Source organism: Orcinus orca, chromosome 12 (genome assembly GCF_937001465.1).
Source record: "Orcinus orca chromosome 12, mOrcOrc1.1, whole genome shotgun sequence".
NCBI classification, from domain to species: Eukaryota; Metazoa; Chordata; class Mammalia; order Artiodactyla; family Delphinidae; genus Orcinus; species Orcinus orca.
The window spans coordinates 87,938,952-87,960,306 of NC_064570.1; the positions used below are offsets into that span (position 1 = coordinate 87,938,952).

Genomic DNA, 21,355 nt, shown 5'->3' on the forward strand with positions numbered 1-21,355 from the left:
CACTTATCTTTTCTGGAATTTTTGTGGTTCTGAAAGTGCTGAAAAATTTCCTATAATCTTCAGCACCAATAATCAGTGGGTTAAGAAATTTACTTTCTAATTCTTAAAGTAAACATAGTACCATAAAAAGCCAATGTTAAATACTCTTTAAGTGGATATTATGGTGCAAAATGCAGATTCCCATTCCCCTTTCAAAATGAAGGTACTCACTACCTCAACTGCTGGGAAAATTGCCTGCAGGTAGCTTAAAGCTGAGTGCCTCCCCAAGACTGAAGGGAACTGCCTTGTCCACCCCAGCGACAGCCTGAATCTAATGACTATTTGATGTGTGGGCAATGGGGAGAGAGGTGCCTCAAAGGCCTGGCCACCATGCCTCAATGTGAAGTAACTCTGAAGGGTCATCCCAGCTCCAGAGATCTCATGAAATCAGCTGCCAGCTTCTCTCTCCTGCTGCCTTCACCCTCTCACAGGTGTTGTTTCCAAGAGCATTCTCCAATAAAACTCCTGTACACAAATCTCCACCGCAGAGTCTGTTTCCTAGGAAACCCACTCAAGCGAAAATGATGCAGGAACTAGCTTGAAGGGGCTCCAACTTGTCAAATGAGTAAGAGTTTGAGAAACAAATTAATTATAATTATATTAATTATAATATTAATGGATTAATACCCACTGAATAAAAATAATGAGACTATACTAATATAAAGGAAGGAAGGAAGGGGGGAGGAAGGAAGGAGGGGAGGAAGGGAGGAAGGGAGGGGGGAAGGAAAGAGAGAAGGAAAGAGGAGAGATCTTCCTTAGATTTATTTATTAGTAGAATTTTAATTAATAACTGCAAAAGGAATGTTACAAATAGAGAATCAACATGTGGCAACAATCTCTGGAATGCTGATTCCAGCTGGAGTTGTCAGCTGGCTGAGGAACAGGATATGGATGGCTGAGGAACAGGATATGGATAAAATCTTGGAATACCTTCCCACAAAATACAAATTAATTGCAAATGGAAATTGAGAATTTAAAGTGAAGAAACCTGTCAAAGACAAATATGTGCAGGCAATCAAAATTAGCATTACCAGTAAAAAGGTGGGTCTACACTGTGTACCTCTTCATGTGCACAGCATCACTGTTTGGTATTTCTGCAAAGATTACATGATCTGAATCCGGTCATGCAGAAACATCAGATGAATCTAAGTGGACAATTATCCTAAGAATGTAAGACCTTTTAAAATCTAAGGATGCAAGACCTAGAACACAGATAAGAACAGAGAAACTGTTCCAGATTGAAGGACTCTGAAGAGACATGACAACCAAGTGCAACACGTATTCCTGGAGGGTATCCTGGATCAGCATGGAAATAGCCACTGTTGGGACAGTTGATGACATTTGAATTGAGTCTGTAAGTTGGATGGTAGTATTGTACCAATGTTGATTTCCTGGTTTTGAGGTTTGTGTGCTAATTATATGAGAGAATATCCTTGTTTGGGGAAAATAATCACTGGAATATTTAGAAAGGATGGGGCATCACATCTTTAGATTGCTCTTAAAAGTTTCAGAAAAAAGACTAATAATGATAAATGGTGTGTGTGCATGTGTGTGTGTAACAGAGAAGAAAAAAATTCAATAAAATAGAAATGACTGCAGAATATGGGTGAAGGAGATATAGGAGTTCTTTTTTATTATGGCCACTTTTCCATAAGTTTACAATTATTTCAAAATAAATTACTAAAAGTTATTTTCCTTTTTGTTTTCATTATATAACTGGGTTTTTAAAAAAATTTTTTTTTAGCACTTTCAGCACTTTAAGTGTCCTTGTTTCTATTGGACAAAATGATCTTTTAAACACCTCAAAAATAAGCTCAGACACAGCAAATGTGGTATACACTAAAAAAAAAAAAAAAAAAAAAAAGCCTCAGAGGTGAAGATTAAACTAATCATCATAAGGCCTAGTGCTACCTGCTACTGATAGGGTTAGCTTGTTTTTCCTCTGAATCATAGCTTTGTACAAATCTATACATGTGGATGTAATATCATTCCTTGGATATTTATTGAGACTTGTCTTATGGCCCAGGATATAGTAAATAGTTGTAAGCGTTTCACGTGTTTTTTTACAAGAATGTGCATTGGGAAGTGCTGTGTTCTTCACATTCATTATATCAAACTAGTTGATTGTGCTGTTTAAATCTATATTTCTTACTGATTTCTGTCATTTGACTTATTAACTACTGTTAATTACTGAATTCCAGATCATATCTCAGCCTAGTCGACTACCGCCTTGAAAGTTTAAAAGTCATCTCAGCTGTCCTGAGCTCTACATCTTCTCCAAAAGATTTGCTCCTCCCACAGTCCCCATCATTTTGGTTAACGGCAACATCATCCTTCCAGTTTCTCAGGGTAAAAGGCTTGCAGTTATCCTTGATTCCTCTTCTTCTTTCTTCCCACGTGTAATCTTTCAGCAAATCTTGTCAACTCTAACCTTAAAAGAGGTTTGAAATCTAACCACTTCTCACTACTTCCACTCTACTTCTCTGATCCAAGCCACCATCATCTCATACCAGTATTATTGTAATCACTTCTTTGACAGGGAGACCCCTATTTTCACCCTTGCTTTTGTCACTTTCAGTGTAGCAACCAAAGTGATATGGTTAAACTTAAGTCAAGTCGTGGCACTCCTCTGTTCAAAACTTGCCAGTGATTTCCAATTTCATTCTGTCTAAGCCAAAGTCTTTATGATGGACTTTAGGGCCATCCATGTGTAGACAATTTCCTATGGATCTCTCAGGTTTCTGCACAATTTTTGAGCACAGGCACTGCTGCTTTTGTTTTGGATTATCTTTTCCAGTATGTTTATGTAAAGAACCTCCTTGGAAGATAGAGATACTGCCTTCCTTCAGAGCACCACAGCATGCTCACTGCCCATTATAAAAAATTTGTGTCTCTGACCTCAGATTTCCTCTCTAAGTAAACAAAATTTCTGACACTCTGGCTATTGCTAATACTGTGAGCAATAAATTGTCCTTTGTTTCTGACCCAGGAGTTTCGTGTTTTCTGCTATCATCCATGAAAATTTGGCACACTAACTTATTAGCCTGCCAGCAGATAAAATCTCAGATACTTCACAGTTCTTTACAATGTGATCTGGTCCCCATAACCCCTCTGACCTTCTCCCTTAAAACTCTCCTCTTCTTTATTGCCCTTCAGTCACACTGACTCCTTCCTGTTCCTTGATCATGGCAAGAGCCCTCCATGGGGCCTTGCCCTTGTTATTCCCTCCCTCCCCAGTGATCCTCATAGGCCTCTCCTTGAGGCTTTTATTCTAATATCACTTTCCTTGAGCCTACATGCACATCCCCTAATTTTTCTTTCTAGAAAAATTGTGTATCAACATCTGTGTATCAACAGATGCCAGATGTGTATCAACATCTGGCATATTACATATTTATTTAGTTTGCTCAATATCTCTACCCACAAAGATGAAAGCACCAGGAATTTTTATTTGTTTGTTTTACTGTTAACACCTCTGACAGTCAGCCAAAATCCTTTAAGTCTACTTCTGGGAACCTAGTGGAAGTCTTAGCACAAACATTTGCCTATGGTGGGATAAGGAGGGTTGTCAGTGGTTAGCAAGTCTAGAAGATGGAAATCAGGAAGTATTACATTTATGGTTCAAAATACATGTGGAATACCTTCACCATAAACTGATGATTTTCAGGAGTTAGTAGGCATACAAGAAATAATTGGAAATTACTCAATGACTCAGCAGCTGGTATGGCCCTGTCAATTTTCCCCTTCGCTCTCTTTTACTCCGTAAAAGAAACAGTTGAGTCACAGAGAACTTAGGTATTTTTCCTGTTCTACTCCCTTCTTGAAGCCTGGTAAATAAAAACATACCTCTTTTTAAATATCTCACACCAATATTTTGAATGTGTGCCATTATTAGAAAATTTACTTCTACCAGTACTTTCTAAATATGATTGAATACTTAATTAAATAATAAGCTATTAGAGTCAAGCAAGTCTTCCGCATTATATAAAAAAAGAAATAAGTCTGTATTAAGTACCTTTTCAAGACATACAATGCCAGAGCTACTAATAAAATCTATTTCTTTTGATTTTTAGTTCAGTGACCTTTACATATAGTTTCTTACTCGTCACTTTTTTGGAGAAGGGCTGGTGGGGTGGTCAGTTGTCTTATCACGAGCTCACATGTGCACAGAGAATTCCTGGTTCTGGCGCTGACCCAGTATCAGCAACAGTTTCAGGAGAAACCTCCTAAGGTTTAATTTAATTTAATTTCCATAAATCGGAAGGACATATGAAGGAAAATGCAAGCGTAGCTTACACAGAAGGGAGCCAATATATATGTTCTAAGTCGATGGAAGGAGAAATTAAATTTAAGAATATAATGTTAATTTTTAAATGTAAATTTGAAGAAAACAACAACAATAATAATAGTCATCACTTACATAATATTTACTATGTGCTGGGCACAGTTCCTTAAATATATTAACTCATTTAACCTTCACGACAATCCTATGAAGTACTCAGATTTTCTCCATTTGAGAGACAGAAAAACCGAATCACAGAGGGTTAAGTAAGTTGCCCAAGTTCGCATACCTAGTAATGGTGGATCACAAATGGAAATAAAAAACAACTATTTAATTGGAAGAAGGTGTGGATGAAAAATTAGGCAGTATTAAAAATAATTTGTAGGGCTTCCCTGGTGGCGCAGTGGTTGAGAGTCCGCCTGCTGATGCAGGGGACACGGGTTCGTGCCCCGGTCCGGGAAGATCCCACATGCTGCGGAGCGGCTCAGCCTGTGAGCCATGGCCGCTGAGCCTGCCTGTCCGGAGCCTGTGCTCCGCAACGGGAGAGGCCACAACAGTGAGAGGCCCGTGTATCGCAAAAAATAAAATAAAATAAAATAAAGGAGACTGTAACTGTGAGATGAGTAAGGCTTTCTACAACAAGACACTACAAGCAAAAGACATAATTTAAAAAACCAAGTAGTTTGGTGAATAAAAAATAAAACTTTTGAATAACAAAACAAACCATAAGCAAAGTCCAAAGAAAAATGAATGAGATTATGTTTGCAAAATATATAAGAAAGGATTGGTATACAGTATAAATTTTTAAAACTTCACATCCAATAGAAAAACATGCAAAAGACATGAACAGAAAAGTCACAGAAAATCCAAATGTGTGATACTCAAACAAGAAGCTCAACTTCACTTGTAATCAGCAAATTGCTAATTAAATGCTGTATGATTGCCCCAAGTTAAAAATGTGAATAATTTCAAGTGTGGGTGGGGATATGGACACGCATACTCTGTCACCCACTGCAGACTGGAGTATAGATTGGTGCAGACAACTTTGGAGGGGACTTTCGTAGCATCTACTAACTCTAAAAATGCACTTGGACTATGACACAGAGATTCTATTTCTCACATATTTACACACGAGAAACATTCTTACATGTTTACAGGGAGGTATAACCAAGTATGTTCACCACAGAAGTATTAGCAATAACAAAATAATTTTAAGCAACCCAAGTGTCTATCAACATGAGAGTGGTTAAAGTTAACCGAAGATAAATGACGATATATCCAGAAGTAAAAGGAGGCCAGCGTATATGGATTTTAATGAACAAGGAGGAAAGTGGACAGACAGGGCCACCATGCAGGCTGTTCACTGAACATCTCCAGGGAGCACTTTTCACATAGACTGAAATGTGAATGGCACCCCATGGAGTTGTGCAGTGTACCATCTGCATAACGATACCTGGGGCACCTGCAGGTGGGGATGATGTAGGGGATTTAACAGGAAACCAAATCATACAAAGCCTCAGAGGCCATGGTAAAGAATCCGCATGTTATTCTAAGTAAAATCCCTAAAGATTATAAACAGGGGAATGAATTCATGGGGTTTTTTTTGGTTGTTTGTTTGTTTTTTGCAGTACGCGGGCCTCCCACTGTTGTGGCCTCTCCCGTTGCGGAGCACAGGCTCCGGACGCACAGGCTCAGCGGTCGTGGCTCACGGGTCCAGCCACTCCGCGGCATGTGGGATCTTCCCGGACCGGGGCACGAACCCGTGTCCCCTGCATCAGCAGGAGGACTCTCAACCACTGCGCCACCAGGGAAGCCCGAATTCATGTTTTTAAAAGATTCCTCTGGCAACTATGTGAAATGAATTAGAGGGGGTTAAGAGAAGTGAAAGGTCAGTTAGGAGTGTATTGCAATGGTCTAATCAAGAGGTGATAGTGACCTCAATCTGGATAGTGGCAATGGAAATGGAAAGTTGTAGACAGACATAAATATATCATCCAGACAGGATCTGCAAGACCTGCTGATGCATTACCCTGGCAAAGGCAGAGGAAACGTTGGAGAGAGTGCAATTAGGATGACTACCAGTTTTCTGTACAGAGCTGTGAATGGATAAGGGATCCATTTACTGATCTGAGGAAGTCTGGGGGAGGAATATTTTCGAGCAGTACAATTTCAAACGTGTTAAACTTGATATGACTGAGATATCCAGGACAAGTTATCAATGAGAAAGATGGCTATATGAGATTGAGCTCAGAGAAAATGTTTAGACAGATATAAATTTTAAAGGAGCTGTGATATGTTTTTTGAGCACATGCAACTAGATGAGAGATCACCAAGAGAAAGAAAAAAAGAGGGAGGAAGCTAGGAAAGCACTGAGGAATTATAAAATTTAGAGGACAGAGGCACATGCAGCCAGAGAGATAGAATGGGAAACCAGAAGAAATGGCTGAGATGTCCTTCAGTGAGGGAACTGCTAAGGAAATTATCCTATATCCATTCTATAAAATATCATGCCCACACAAATACAGTCAGTTAATCTTTGACAAAAGAGCAAAAGCAATACAATGGAAAAAAGATAGTCTTTCAAACAAGTGGTGTTGAAAAAGCTAGATATGCATATGCAAAAAATAAAAAGTCTAGACACAGACATTATCCTCTTCTCAAAAATTAACTCAAAATGGATCGTATACCTAAATGTAAAATACAAAACTATAGAACTCCTAGAAGATAGGAGAAAAATCTAAATAACCTTGAGTTTGGTGATGACTTTAGATGCAACACCATAGGCAGGACCCATGAGAGAAAGAATTAAGTTGGACTTCATTAAAATTAACAACTTCTGCTTTGCAAAGGACTTTCAAAATAATGAGAAGACAAGCCACAGACTGGGAGAAAATATTTGCCAAAAACATGTCTGAGAGAGGACTGTTATCCCAAATAGGCAAAGAACTTGTAAAACTCACCAACAAGAAAATGAAAACCCCAATTTAAAAGTGGGCAAAGGATCTGAACATACACCTCACTAAGGAAGATATACAGATGGAAAATAAGCATAAGCAAAATGATCTGCATGTCATTAAGGAACTGCAAATTAAAACAACTGTGAGATACCACACCTACTAAAACAGCAAACATCAAAAACACTGACGACACCAAATGCTAGAAGTGGTGTAGAGCAACAGGGATGCTCATGCACTGCTGGCAGGAGTTCAAAATGGTACAGCTACTTTGGAAGACAGTGGGCAATTTTTACAAAACTAAACATACTCCTACCAGTGATCCAGCAATGACACTCCTTGGTATTTAACCAAGTGAGTTAAAAACTTATCTCCACACAAAAAACCTGTGCACGGTTGTTTACAGCAGCTTTATTCATAATTGCTGAAACTTGGAAGCAATCAGGATGTCCTTAAGTCAGTGAATGGATAAATACGCTGTTGTTCTTACAAACAATGGTATATTATTCATCGCTGAAAATAAATGAGCTATCAAGCCATGAAGACATGGAGGAGCCTTAAATACCTATTACTAATTGAAAAAAGCCAATCTGAAAAGGCTACAGACTGTATGATTCCAACTCTATGGCATGCTGGAAAAAGCAAAACTATGAGGACAATAAAAATATCAGTGGTTACCAGAGGGAGGGGAGAAGGGAAGGGTACATAAATGAAGCACAGTAGATGTTTAGGACAGTAAAACTATTCTTTATGATACTATAATGGTAGATACACGTCACTATACATTTGTCAAAATCCACAGAACGTACACTAGGAATGAACACTAAGGTAAACCATGGACTATTTTTAACCAAGTCTATTTTTTAAAAATACTGTGCAAGTATTTAAAAGAACCAATAGGCAAAACACGCTAAGTCAAAGTTTCATAAAGAAGATTATTGAGTAAAAAAGGCAAGTATATTATGTATAGTTTATATATAATATGGTTTCATTTATGTGAAATAAATCAGATACTAGATATACACACACATTAATTGTATGTGCACTGAAAAACAAGGCCTGGCTATATAATATTCAATAAACTGTTAATAGTGGTTCCTGGGAATTAAGAGAAGAGAAAGAAGAATGACATTTCATCTTTTTACTTTACACTCTTCCGTATTATTTAAATGACTTATAATAAATAGGTCTTGCTTTAGTAAAACTTAAAAAAATAATTTCAAAAGGACACACTTTTTAAACCTTCTCTATATTCTTAATATAAACTTTAATTCAGTGTTTATGAAAATATGGTTCAAGTGACACCTAAGTCAGAAATACCTGGATGTTTATTAAAATATACTTCCTAGACCACATCTCAGTTTTAATAATTCAGATGCTCTAGCAATGAGGTACAGGACTTTGCATCCTTACCAACTACCCTGGGTGATTCTAATCTCTGCCATTCTGAATTGCAATAAGTCAAAATGAATGATGTAGTTGCTTAAAAATCAGCAAATGCCTCCGGGGTAAACACTTACCAGATACCTATCAGCCTAAAAGTGAAAGACAACAGTTAGTACAGGCCTGACCCAGAGGGAGAAAAGGCAAAATAACTAGATTAATGGCTCAAGGTAAGTGGTGAACCAGCACACACACAAGAAGCACTGTCACATTATAAAATGAGAAAGAAAGAAGGAATATAGACTCTGTAAAGAGATAAAAACTGCCAAGTGTTCAGAACTTTCCTTCTTCGTCTCATAATTCCCATCTGGTCAGTTATACACAGAAGCAACAAGTAATATCTGAGGGACTATAAATCTGTATAAATGATTCTACTTCAATTCATATTGAAATAATTTTCTCATGCTTAACCTGAAGTAAAACCCAAGAGTTAGCACCTTCTGCAGAGGTATGGTCCTAAATTAATGCCAAGTAAACTGACATTTATTTCGATTTATATAATCACTTAGGGACTTCCCTGGTGGTCCAGTGGTAAAGAATCCACCTTCCAATTCAGGAGACTCGGGTTCGATCCCTGGTCAGGGAACTAAGATCTCACATGCTGCAGGGCAACTAAGCCCACGCGCCACAACTATTGAGCTCGCGCACCTCAACGAGAGCTCGCGTGCCACAAACTACAGAGTCCATGCACTCTGGACCCCACATGCTCTGGAGTCCGCACACCACAACTAGAGAAGCCCACAGGCCTCAACAAAGACCTCACATGCTGCAACTAAGACCAGACGCAGCCCCCAAAAATAATAATAAAGAAAAAATTAAAAAATATATATAATCACTTAAAATATCTCTTGACTTGATTACACTTTATATTTTAATCAGATATATAGAAACTGAAGAATAATTCATATAGTGATGGCTTCTATCTTCCCCTATTTGAATCTTTTTTAATGTAAGCATTTTTAATGTAAGACATTCCCTAGAATCTCACATTTTTGAGATACGAATAAGATATTCTCAGAATCTATGCATCTGAAGTCTTTCTATAATGCAACCTGGAGCAGAGGATTTGTGTCACACAGTACCAAACAAAAGGAGCACAGACGGTTTTTTTAATTGGCCTCTAGTTAGTGGGATTAGAACAGAGTTACCAAGGTTCAATGTGTTCAGTTGGGAGCAACTCTTGGAAGGTAAGTTCTTAAATGACAAAACTATGTGAATTTATTGTATTTATGAGCAATACACTTTTGAAATTCAGGTCTTTGTTTTGTTTTGTTTTTTAAGCTTTGTCTATAAGTGATCCATCTTTCAAAAGCCACGAATTATCCTGGATGTCTTTTGCTTCCTTTCCTGTTCGAAAAAAGACACATATTCAATTGCAGTTCCAGCCTCTTACTGCAGATGGCATCCTATTCTACGTTGCCCAACGCTTAAAAGCAGAGTCAGGTAAAGTTCGCAAGATCTTTGCTGAGGAAAAAAAAAAATTCTAATGAATTCCTAATAGGCTCTTAAGTGATGTGTCATAGAGTATTTTTTTAAGTCACTTAGTCTATAAAATATGTAAACATTTGATCTTTTTGTTCTATTGTCACTGCAAATGTATGCTTTGAATTGACTCCTAAATATGAATGTTAGCAAAATAGCAAGAGCTTTGTTAGAATTACAGTTAGCAAAGTCCAAATATAGCATATGTTCAACTTTATAACAATCCCATCAAAAAAAGAGGTTGAAGCTATGCATAATAGTCCTATGTCAAAATGGACAAAATATGCATATAAAAGATGAAGGAAAGGAAGCCATGACTGATATATTCCCAGTAAATCCATCCACATTTATAATTCAAAAAAAATTCCTTTAAGTTATTCAGTCACTTAAATAGTAAACCTGGGACCCATGTTCCAAAATAAGTTTATAAAAATGTTTTTTTAACTATAAAAATTGCATAAATTATCATAATATGAAATAAAAATATTTTAGTATGTTTCAGTTTGAAATTTTGATTTTTGAGTTTTTATTGCTAACTCTTGATTTCCATCTTCATAATATCTTTCTCCAGAACTCTGACAAAGACATTTGCCTATATAGTTACATTTCTACTGCCAAATATTTTTAAATGTTTACATTTGGATTTTCTTTCAACTTGTTTCTCAGAAAATGAAATTTTGGTAATGATAAATAAATCAGTTTATTTTGTTTCAACAGTGAACAAAAATGATGCTCTGATTTTCACAATCTAGTATAAGGAGTTCTTTTAAAGGTGTGTCTCATTATGCTGCTAAATAATGAGACTCTCAGAGAATTAGACAAAAGTGGTTCCATCTCAAGGCACTGGTAAAATACTTTCAAAATAATTTCAAGGAGAAGAGATGATAATTTCAAAGGAAAAAGATAAATCTCTTAGAAGAGTTTGCTCTCCTGAGATTTGATATTTGGTTTTAAATGTATGATTGATTTAAATCTCCCCGTGAAAATGCCAAATGGGAGAATCATGTACAAACAGAAAATTTCTATTTTTAAATCAAGAGACATTAAAAGACAATCATATTAAGTTGTATTGCTCATAAAAACTCAAGGTTAACCTTTGTATGATAAGGGCAGAAAATCAAGAGATATTCAGGACTGTGACTGGCCAAGAACGTTGTGCTATAGTTTTATAATCAGTACACTGGATAGTTATATTTATGTGTATAAAATAAAAAGCTCATTTACATTAACACACATAGGAGAGAGGGAGAACACTTTCTTACATCTAAATAGCTTTGTATTTCAGTTCATAACAGTCAAGATTTTCCTTTTTTATGCCCTTAGACACTATTAACAAAGATGAAAATAGATTAGTTTCATGTCATAACTGGTGCTGCATTTGACACTTATGTAAGGAACTCATGAAAACTTTAAAATATTAAATCTATACTCTACATTCTCAGACTTGGATTAACCTGAAGGTAATTATAAGATGAAAGGCATAAACTTGTTTATTAATAATCAGGTGGTAAAGTATGTTTCATTTAAAGTTGCATAAAATACAGGTGACTGCCCCGTACTTTGACCTTCTCTAAGAGCTATGTCTGATATAAACATTAACCAAGCCTTCTAGCTGATCCTCTGCTGAGAGGAGCTATTGGTAAAAATGCCCAAACATTTAATACACAACGTCAAAAGCCACAAATTTAGATATCAGCAGCCAGTTAGGTTTTCATATGTAGAAAAACAAATTCTCAATTAACAAGGTTTCTGTTTCTCTTTAGAGCTTATTAATTTGAATAATTTCAAATAGTGCAAAAGTTAAAACAAAATAACTTAAAAACTATCCTAGTTGATTTTAGATCTCTGATTATGGAAAGAAATTTTAAAGAGATAAACCTCGGCACTTGTTTATCTGTTTCTGCTAAATATTTAATACCTTAAAATGAGCTTTTTTGATACAAAATCAATTTTATGTTAAGCACCAATTAATCACAGATAGCCTGAATTCATCTTGATGTGGTTACAATCCTCATAGATAAATGTGTATTGAAAAAGCCTCGTCAGCCACAATTTAAAGTTAAAGCATATTCAAACAACTGAACAATAAAAGAGAAATAAGACAAGAGCATACAAGCAAAGTCGCGTTAAGATTAGCCTTCCTTGGCTGAAGCTATTCTCCTTGATCTTTCTTCTAGTTGTCAACTTGGCCAGTAATATTACAGATCACAGCTTCAGCTTTCCTAATCATTTTTTATTCCAACGTAGCTCTTTATTGAGGATTATTTACTATAGAACATGCTACAAGTAGCAAGAGAAACTTCTTCCATGATCCTGTGAAAGACGTTTGTGCCCACTTGCAGGCCATAAAGTATATTCGGAGTGTTATAAATTTTAAAACTTAATATCAATTATATTTCATTGTTCTAGGTTCTGTGGTATAAAAATGTAGATGATTCAATCTGTATTTAATTTTTTCATATATAACCTAAAATCTCATAATGCAGCTTCTCTCTTTCTTTAGGCTTAAAATGGTGTTTATGTTAGAAAATCCATGAATAAACTGAATTTCTTCCTTTTGTCGGGAAAATTTTTAAACTTATGTATATTACAGGGAAAAGATGTTTTTGTTTTGTTTTGCTTTCAGCCTAAAACTCGTTGTTGAGAAATACTGAGTCATCTCACCCCACAAGTATACAAAAGGAATTTCCTAACTGAACAATTAGTTATGAGCATCTTCTGTGCCAGACACTGTGCACGGTGCAGGGGATAAAATGTTGAGCCAAAGCGGCACAGATCCTATTCTCATGAAACTTACAAGTTGGTGGATAAGGCAGCTGTTAGTCAAATAATCACGGATGTAATGACGTAGATTATATTCACTAGAAATTCTCTATGAGGAAAATGATTAAAAATAAGACAACCGTATTTTGCATGGGCTCATACAGGTGGAAATGAGAGATGCGTGACTTTAGAGCTGCTAGGTCTCCCAACCATCCTTGAATAGCCTGGTGTGGACCACAAAGGGGAGGAAAAATAACAGACATTGGGTGCTGGAAGGAGGTGAGACAGTGTGGACCACGCATGTAGGAGGAGAGTACCACTTGTCAAGAAATCTCCCTGGACAAGAAAAGGGAAAATTTTATTGGTTGTGAAATGTTAGGGGGAAGGGAAAATACAGTCTCAAGGAAGATTTCTACATGTTTTGCTATGTTAAACACTTTGCCGCCCTCTGGAAGGAATCTTACCTTGTAGGGCTACATTCTTTTCCCAGGCATGGAGAGTTGCATTTGCTTTTCCTCTGAATGCCTCACTGAAACTTTCATACACATGCTGGATCCTATTTGTTCAGATTTGTTCAGACATGACTATAGAGTTATAAAATGAGATAAATATTGTGAAGGAGAGAAAACTAGTGCTATTAAAGCAATAGTGGAATCAAGGAAGACTTCTCTGAGGAAGTGGCATTTGATCCGAGACCTGAAAGATGGGCAGGAGTTACCTAGAGTAGGTGGAGCGGGACGGGGAAGTTTTCCAAGAAAACAACGCACGCAAATGTTCTGTAAGAAAAGGGTAAACCCTAACAAGGTCAGTGCTGCTGGAGGAGAGGGGAGAGCACTCCCAGTAAGGCTGCTGGAGAGGGAGTCTCTATACCTTAAAGAATCTAGGTTCTTATCCCAACAGGGAATGCCATTAAAGGATAGCATAATGATCAGACTTTCATTTGCAAAGATCACTTGAGCTTCAGTGTAGATTAGAAAATCAACTGGAAAGCAAGAAGGGTGGAGCGGCTCTCCCAATAGATCAAGCTGGAGATGACAGTAAATTTAACTAAGGTGGCAGGAGAGAAGTGCGCAGAATGAAGGTGTTTACAACGAACCAAAATGCTAGAAAATCTGTTTGATTAGAGACCCAGGATCACACTTAAATATTTTATCTGATCACTGGATGGACGGAGTGACTTAACTGAGTTTGGAAAGACTGAAGGAGACCAGGTGTATGGGAGGAAGTTCACAAACTGAGAGAAACTTTGGAGCTTGAGGTGCCTTTAAAACACCCAAGCAGAGAGCTCACAGAGATTTGCGTACTGGTAGATAGAGCTTGCTGCCAAGAGCATGGCTGAAACTTTGGAAAGCACACCATATGAGATTTTCATAGCACCACCACGAATCGCTCTTACTTCTGTGAAGGAGAAATGTCGCTGCTCTATCAGTAAACAAAGGATGTGGCAGCCATCAAGCCACCACATTGCAGCCTCCCCAGGTGAGCCCTGGGGGAACGCAGGATGGAAACAGGATGCCCCGCATCAAGCAGTCAGCTGCTGCAGCCACACCCGACGGTGCACCCTGAGGGGACTCAGGATGAAAAAGCACAGGGCACTGGCCCCAGGTAGCTGAGGTGCATGTCAAAGGAATGATTTCAGTGAGCCCAGACTCTTGCATCTTCCCATACATAGAAAAGCACTAAATTCCTTAGCTTGAGATGTCTGGTTCTCTTTAATTAACAGTAATCTTTTGATATTCTGACCACCTGGTCTTTGTTGATTATTTCCTGTTGTCATCCGTCTCCCCGCACCCCGGCCCCGCCCCGCCTCTTCAGAGCAGTCCCTCAGAGTGATTTGAGAGTCCTGTCTCCCGGGCCTGAAGTCCTTAGAAAGTCTGCCAAATAAAACATGATTCTCAACTTGTAGGTTGTGCATTTTTTCCAGTCAACACTTCTCTCATCTTCCCCCCACGACCAATGTCTGTCAAAGACAGCATCAGTGGCTCAGAGTCAAACATCCAACTTAATTTTTACACATTCATCCTTAACTTAAACCGTTAAAGAAAAACCTCACTTTAACTTGGTACCACAATACATTCATTCAGTGTGAAATATTTACAACCAGGGAAAACATATGTGGCCAACTCCAGAGCAAAAGAATACAGGATATGTGTATGAATGTATAGATATATTTTGATCTGTAAATGGACACAAAACTCTCTAACATAACTGTGATCAAGATTTGTAATCTTTTTTCTCCAAAAAGGGGCAAGAGTTTTTAATGAAGTGACATTTTACTGTTGCTTTTCTTTCTCCACAGGTGATTTTTTATGTATCTCTTTAGTAAACGGTTCTGTTCAACTCCGCTACAATCTTGGTGACAGAACTATCGTTCTAGAAACTCTCCAAAAAGTAACTATTAATAGAAATACTTGGCATGTGATTAAAGCAGGAAGAGATGGTGCAGAAAGCTACCTGACTTTGGATGGGATAAATGTAACAGAAAAAGCCAACGCTAAAATGAGCTCCCTGGACACAAATACCGACTTCTATATTGGAGGAGTGTCATCCTTAAATCTTGTAAATCCCATGGCAACAGGGAAAGAACCTGTAGGTTTTCAAGGTTGTGTCCGAGAAGTTATTATAAATAATCAAGAATTACAATTAACCGAATTAGGAGCAAAAGGTGGTTCAAATGTAGGTGACTGTGATGGGACAGCCTGTGGGTACAACGTGTGCAAAAACAGGGGTGAATGTATAGTAAATGGCACAACGTTTTCTTGCAGCTGCTTACCACATTGGGCAGGAAATACATGTGACCAGTCTGTGTATTGTTTGAATAATCTTTGCCTCCACCAATCTCTATGTATACCTGACCAATCATTTTCTTACAGTTGTTTGTGTACTTTGGGTTGGGTGGGAAGGTATTGTGAAAACAACACTTCATTTTCAACTGCAAAATTTATGGGTACTTCTTACATTAAATACACTGATCCAGATTACAGAATGAGAAATCTTCAGTTCACTACTATATCTTTAAATTTCAGTACTACTGAAACAGAAGGTTTAATTGTATGGGTAGGAAAAGCTCAAAATGAAGACGATGATTTTCTGGCAATTGGTCTCCATAATCAGACCCTGAAAATAGCAGTTAACTTAGGAGAAAGCATCTCTGTACCTATGATTTACAGCAATGGTACATTCTGTTGCAATAAGTGGCACCATTTAATTATAATTCAAAATCAGACTCTTATTAAGGCCTACCTAGATGACAACCTAATTCTCTCTGAGGATACTAATCCACACAAAAAGTTTGTTGCTCTCAACTATGATGGTATTTTTTATCTGGGGGGCTTTGAATATGGCCGAAAGGTAAATATTGTTACTCGAGAGATTTTTAAAAGAAGTTTTGTTGGCAAAATTAAAGATGTATTTTTTCAGGATTCAAAAAAAATTGAGTTAATTAAATCGGAAGGATACAATGTTTATAATGGTGATGAACAAGATTAGGCTAACAAACTAGCAATTTAAATATATAAAATATACATGTAAATATAGTTGATAGTTATTTCTTTGGCATATTGTTTACTGGAAATCAACTGTTTACTATTACCTGAAATAGTCTAAATGTTAACACTTCTTTTTTTTTATAAGCTTATAAAATATAGCTGAAGAAAAGATTTTGGTCATTTTTCCTACATCCAATTTATCTGAGTCCTGAGTTTTCACTCCATTTAGTTCATTTAGTGTTTATTCATCTGTGAACTGTTTTTTAAATAAAATTTAGGTGAAAATGAATTAGTGATACATACAAAGAAAAATAAGAAAAAGGCAAAAGTATTAACCAAAGGAAAAATTAAAATTATTAACAAAGGAAATATCATAGCCTACTACATGGCTCAGCTATGAATAGTTACATGATTGAAATAATGTGAAATCTGAATACAGACTTAAACCAAAAATCAATGAATGAATGTGGGGAGGCAGAGATGGGGGAAAGAAGAGTTAACTGGTGAAAGTTAAATCCTTGTCTTCCACAGTAAGTTATCAATAGATATTATAGTTTTTTTTTTAACTTAAAAAGATAGCATATACATGTCACTCACAAATATCCTAAGAAATGTCTAAAAGAATTGGATGCGGTTATCTCCAGAGAGCAGTGCAGACACTGTTGGGTTTTGTTTATAAATGTTGTAGAATTTCTTGACTTTTTAAACCACGTACTTATATAACTGATCAAATTTTAAAATTAAACTGCATTTATATTTAACCATTCAAGGCTACAGGTCTCCAAAGTGAGCATAAAACAGGTTCTGAATAATGTTATTGAAAATTATTTTCCTGATAATATCTGTTCCATTAAAAGCATAACTTGAGAAAGTACATTTTGCCCAAACACCAGTTACTGGTGTAACTGTGAAGAGCATTTTCACCGTCCCACCGTTCAGACTGGGAGACAGTCATTGCTGCTGTTGTTACTTAACATTTTCAGAGTTTGGTATTTATGACAATTTTGCCACCAGGAAAGCAACTGACAACACATGACCGACATAAAGCTCTAACAGGTAGAACAGGACCGTGTGGAGGAAAAAAATCTTGGTAATAGGAGCATGTAAAGTTGAAAAGGAAAAATCTATAATTATCTATTACATGGAGAAAAGACTTTACACATAGGATTGATGCACAGTTTAACTTGCCAATGCTATTAATAATCAAAATCTGCCTGTACAGATTCCAGTCTATACAAAGCAGCTAGATGAACAGTTTATCATTGCAGAACTTTACAGATTTTTTTTTTTGACTTGTTATTTTTGCCACTCCATTGCAATCAGAAAGCTAAAAACAGTCTTGCAAAGCCCCAAAACCAAAGTTAGGAACTTTGGCATTATTCGATGGGACACAAAGTGTCCCCAGACATACTATTCCTATCAACATTAGAAAGTGTGTGAGCAAAATATAATGTAAGGTAGAACTGCAGAATGTCTATGCATCAATTCAAAGGTTTTGTTTTTTAACAGAAACTACACAAGACAACTCCATCCAACCTATGCTGAAAAACTGTGACCTAAATTTGCTTTGGTCCATACCATTCCATTTAACTTTGGAGTTGAGATCATAATGTTCTAAAAAAATTCCTTTTGATAGTTGACTTTCAAAGATACACATTTTATGCAAAAAGGCAAGAAAGCTGTTTTAGGAAGGCTACAAAAGCTTCAAGGAAACTTTGCCTATACCACACACCCATCACATTTGGCCACATCTTCTCATAATACAGTGTGCCTTTCTTTAAAGCAGCACTTCCCAAAGTAGAGTCGAAGGACCCGAGGGCCCCTAGATATTTTCAGGGGATCCAGATTCTTCCTTTCCCAATGACAATTCTGTGTGAAGCCAGATCTTCATGTATTTCAAACAAAATGACATATTGCCAAACATTAAATGCAGAAGCAGATAAGAGAATCCAGCTATGTCTTAAGTCAGACACACTGGAGACGTACAAACATGAAAAAGACCTGTCTCTTAACTAAACTGACTTAGCTTGGAAGTTATTTTACATAAAATGTTATTACCATATAATGGGATTACTGTCAAACAAGTATTTTTACAATTTAAAAAATTGTAATTTCTAATATGCTAAATAAGGATAGACACAATCCAAAAAAACAAAAGCTCTTTAAGAGGTCTCATTAACTGTTAACAGTGTAAAGGGGTCTTGAAACCAGTAAGTTTGAGAAGTGTTGCTTTAAAGCTGCTTCTCACAGCTGTAGTCTTACATTCAGATGTGACCACTGGCCTTTCTACACCACACTGCAAGCTCCAAGAGGCTGGAGGGTTAGGGTACTGCTCACCACTGAATTCTAAACCTAGCAAATGCCTGAAGAATAGGCACAAAAGAAGAAGTGAACACTGCTACCTAGAGATTCTCCTGTAAGTCAGAATGACTTGGTTAAAATATTTTTTCGCCTTAAAATCCAAAATTTCATGTGGTAAGTTATCAACATTATTTGTTTTTGCTATCCTAGTGATGATGGCGTTGAAGATTTCCTATGTGATATGCTTTTCCATCACAAAATAAAAATTGCTAAAAACCTTTCAGATCATTTTACTATAACGTCATGATGCTTCTGAAACAAAGTGTTGAATGTAAACATGAGAACATTTTTTAAAGTAAGCTGAAATACCTTAGCCAAGAGATAGAAATATTTACTTATGAAACAGTGAACTCATTTTTTTAAGACACTTCTAGCTATTGACCTAATATTTGTGTTTCAACTCACCCATTCATGTACTCTCTTGCTCTATACATGAATTAAAATTCTTTATGAAACAGAAGCCAAAGAATCAGGGTGTTTGGCACCGTCATAAGAGCAGTAACCAATTTTATTTATGATTTGCCTTGGCAGACAAAAGTCAAGTGTTGACTATGTGAACTGCCTTTTGTGGTCAGTACTAAGTGGCAACCTGACCATTGTTTTACAGGGATCTGAGGTGGGAATAATGCAACCGCTATGTTCAAACATTCAAACTATTTGCTTTAATAAGACCCTGTTCACCAGCAAGCTCTCACAATGCACTTAAACTTGATTTATACACCGCCGCTATTAAAAAAAACTGAGAACAGCTGTATGCAAATTCACCAGCTGACAAGTGGTTTTGTTATCGCACATACATAAACATGTTAATAATATCCAAGTGGCTTAACTTGTCACTCCACTTTCCTATTGTTGGTATTATGTTTCTTAACTTTTAAACATTTACTATGGCCTTAGATGCTTCATAACTCCAAAACACTTGTAACTAGGATTTGGTTCACCTACAATTTAAGCTACAATTAGCAAGTTAAGAGATATGGTAAATAATGACCCTCAAGGTTGTACATCTCAATCCCTGGAAACTGTAAATATGCTAGGTTACACAGGAAAAGGGGAATTAAGGTCACAGATGGAATTTAGGTTGCTAATCAGTGGACCTTAAAATAAGTTTATCCTGGGCTTCCCTGGTGGCGCAGTGGTTGAGACACGGGCTCGTGCCCCGGTCCGGGAAGACCCCACACGCCGCGGAGTGGCTGGGCCCATGAGCCATGGCCGCTGAGCCTGCGCGTCTGGAGCCTGTGCTCCGCAACAGGAGGGGCCACAACAGTGAGAGGGCCCCGTACCGCAAAATAAAAAAAAAAAAGTTTATCCTGGATTATCTCTGTGGGTCCACCGTGCTCACAAGGGTCCTTAGAAGTGGAAGAGGAAATCAGAAGGGAGGGTCAGAGACGGCAGAAAGACTCAGCCCCATGTTGCTGACTCTGAAGATGGAGGAAGGGGCCATGAGGCATGGAAGGTGGGTGGCCTCCAGAAGATGGAAAACGCACAGAAATGGGTTCTTCCCAGAGCCTCCAGAAAAGGAACGCACCCTCCGACAACACTGAGATCCCCATCAGACTTTGATCCACAGAAGCGTAAGATAAATCTGTGTGATTTCAAGCCACTAAATTTGTAATAATTTGTTACAGCAGCAATAGAAAACTAATAAAAGAGGACTGGAGAATTAGGATTTGAAATGAATATAAACTTTGCAAATCTGTACAGGAGAACCCAGACTTTTGGTTATGTCTTTTTGCTCACTCTGAGGAACGGGTGGCCCAGTGGCGTTTCAGACAGGTTGGTGTGATGGTGACAGAAAAAGGGCTGTGAAAGGTGTGTGTAATCATCAGGCTTCTGCCCCTCTCCCATTCTCCATTCTGAGAGCACAACCACCACACATTCAGACTTTGGAGAAAAGTAGAACTGAGCTAGGATTCCAGCTCTGACAACAGCAGTCTAACCTTGGATGAGTTTTCCAACTTTTCTAAGTCCCAGTTGCCTCAGCTCTAAGGTGAGTCGTCACCTTGCAGGCTGACCGAGGTTCACATAAAGCGCTCAACATGAGGTCTGACGTACGGAGTGTTCATGGAGGCTTTCTTACCGACAAAAGGATTACAAGGGGCGGACTTCGTAAGTACTGAGACACCCTGGTACATTTTACTTAACAGGTGTGTATAAACTGTCTTAAGATGGTTCTAAATATTTGAAAACATCAAACTGTTTTTAAAGAGCAAGCTTTTCTTAAAACAGGAGAAACTAAAAGATGACCTTCATATAACTATTAGTTTGTGTAAGGATGGTTGGTAGGTGAAACTGAAAGAATGAGAATGGCTTTGGAGCAACTACTACTCATTTGAGAACTTTTCTCTTTTTCTCTTTCTTTCCTCACAAGTTAAAAGCCTCAAAATACTCAATATGTCCATACCTACTCTCCACAATATTTCAGTCCCAGCGGTTAGGAAGCCTGGTTCCAGCATTTAGCAGCCTTGTAGTACCAGACAGTCATTACTAACAGAGGGCTCTATGGGATCTACCGTGATTCTACGAGATATGAAGAAAGAATT

At 37.4% G+C, this 21,355-nt stretch overlaps 1 protein-coding gene across 2 annotated transcripts in view; it reads left to right on the plus strand.

Annotated features, from left to right (window-relative positions):
• EYS (eyes shut homolog) overlaps window positions 1-16,452 on the plus strand; it is a 1,673,869-nt gene extending 1,657,417 nt beyond the window's left edge. For both annotated transcript variants that reach the window (XM_049695235.1, XM_004282511.3), the window contains 2 exons: window positions 10,000-10,161; window positions 15,263-16,452. In XM_049695235.1, the coding sequence (XP_049551192.1) occupies window positions 10,000-10,161; window positions 15,263-16,452 (1,352 nt within the window). The remainder of the gene's footprint in view (window positions 1-9,999; window positions 10,162-15,262) is intronic.
• Window positions 16,453-21,355: the final 4,903 nt, after the last annotated feature.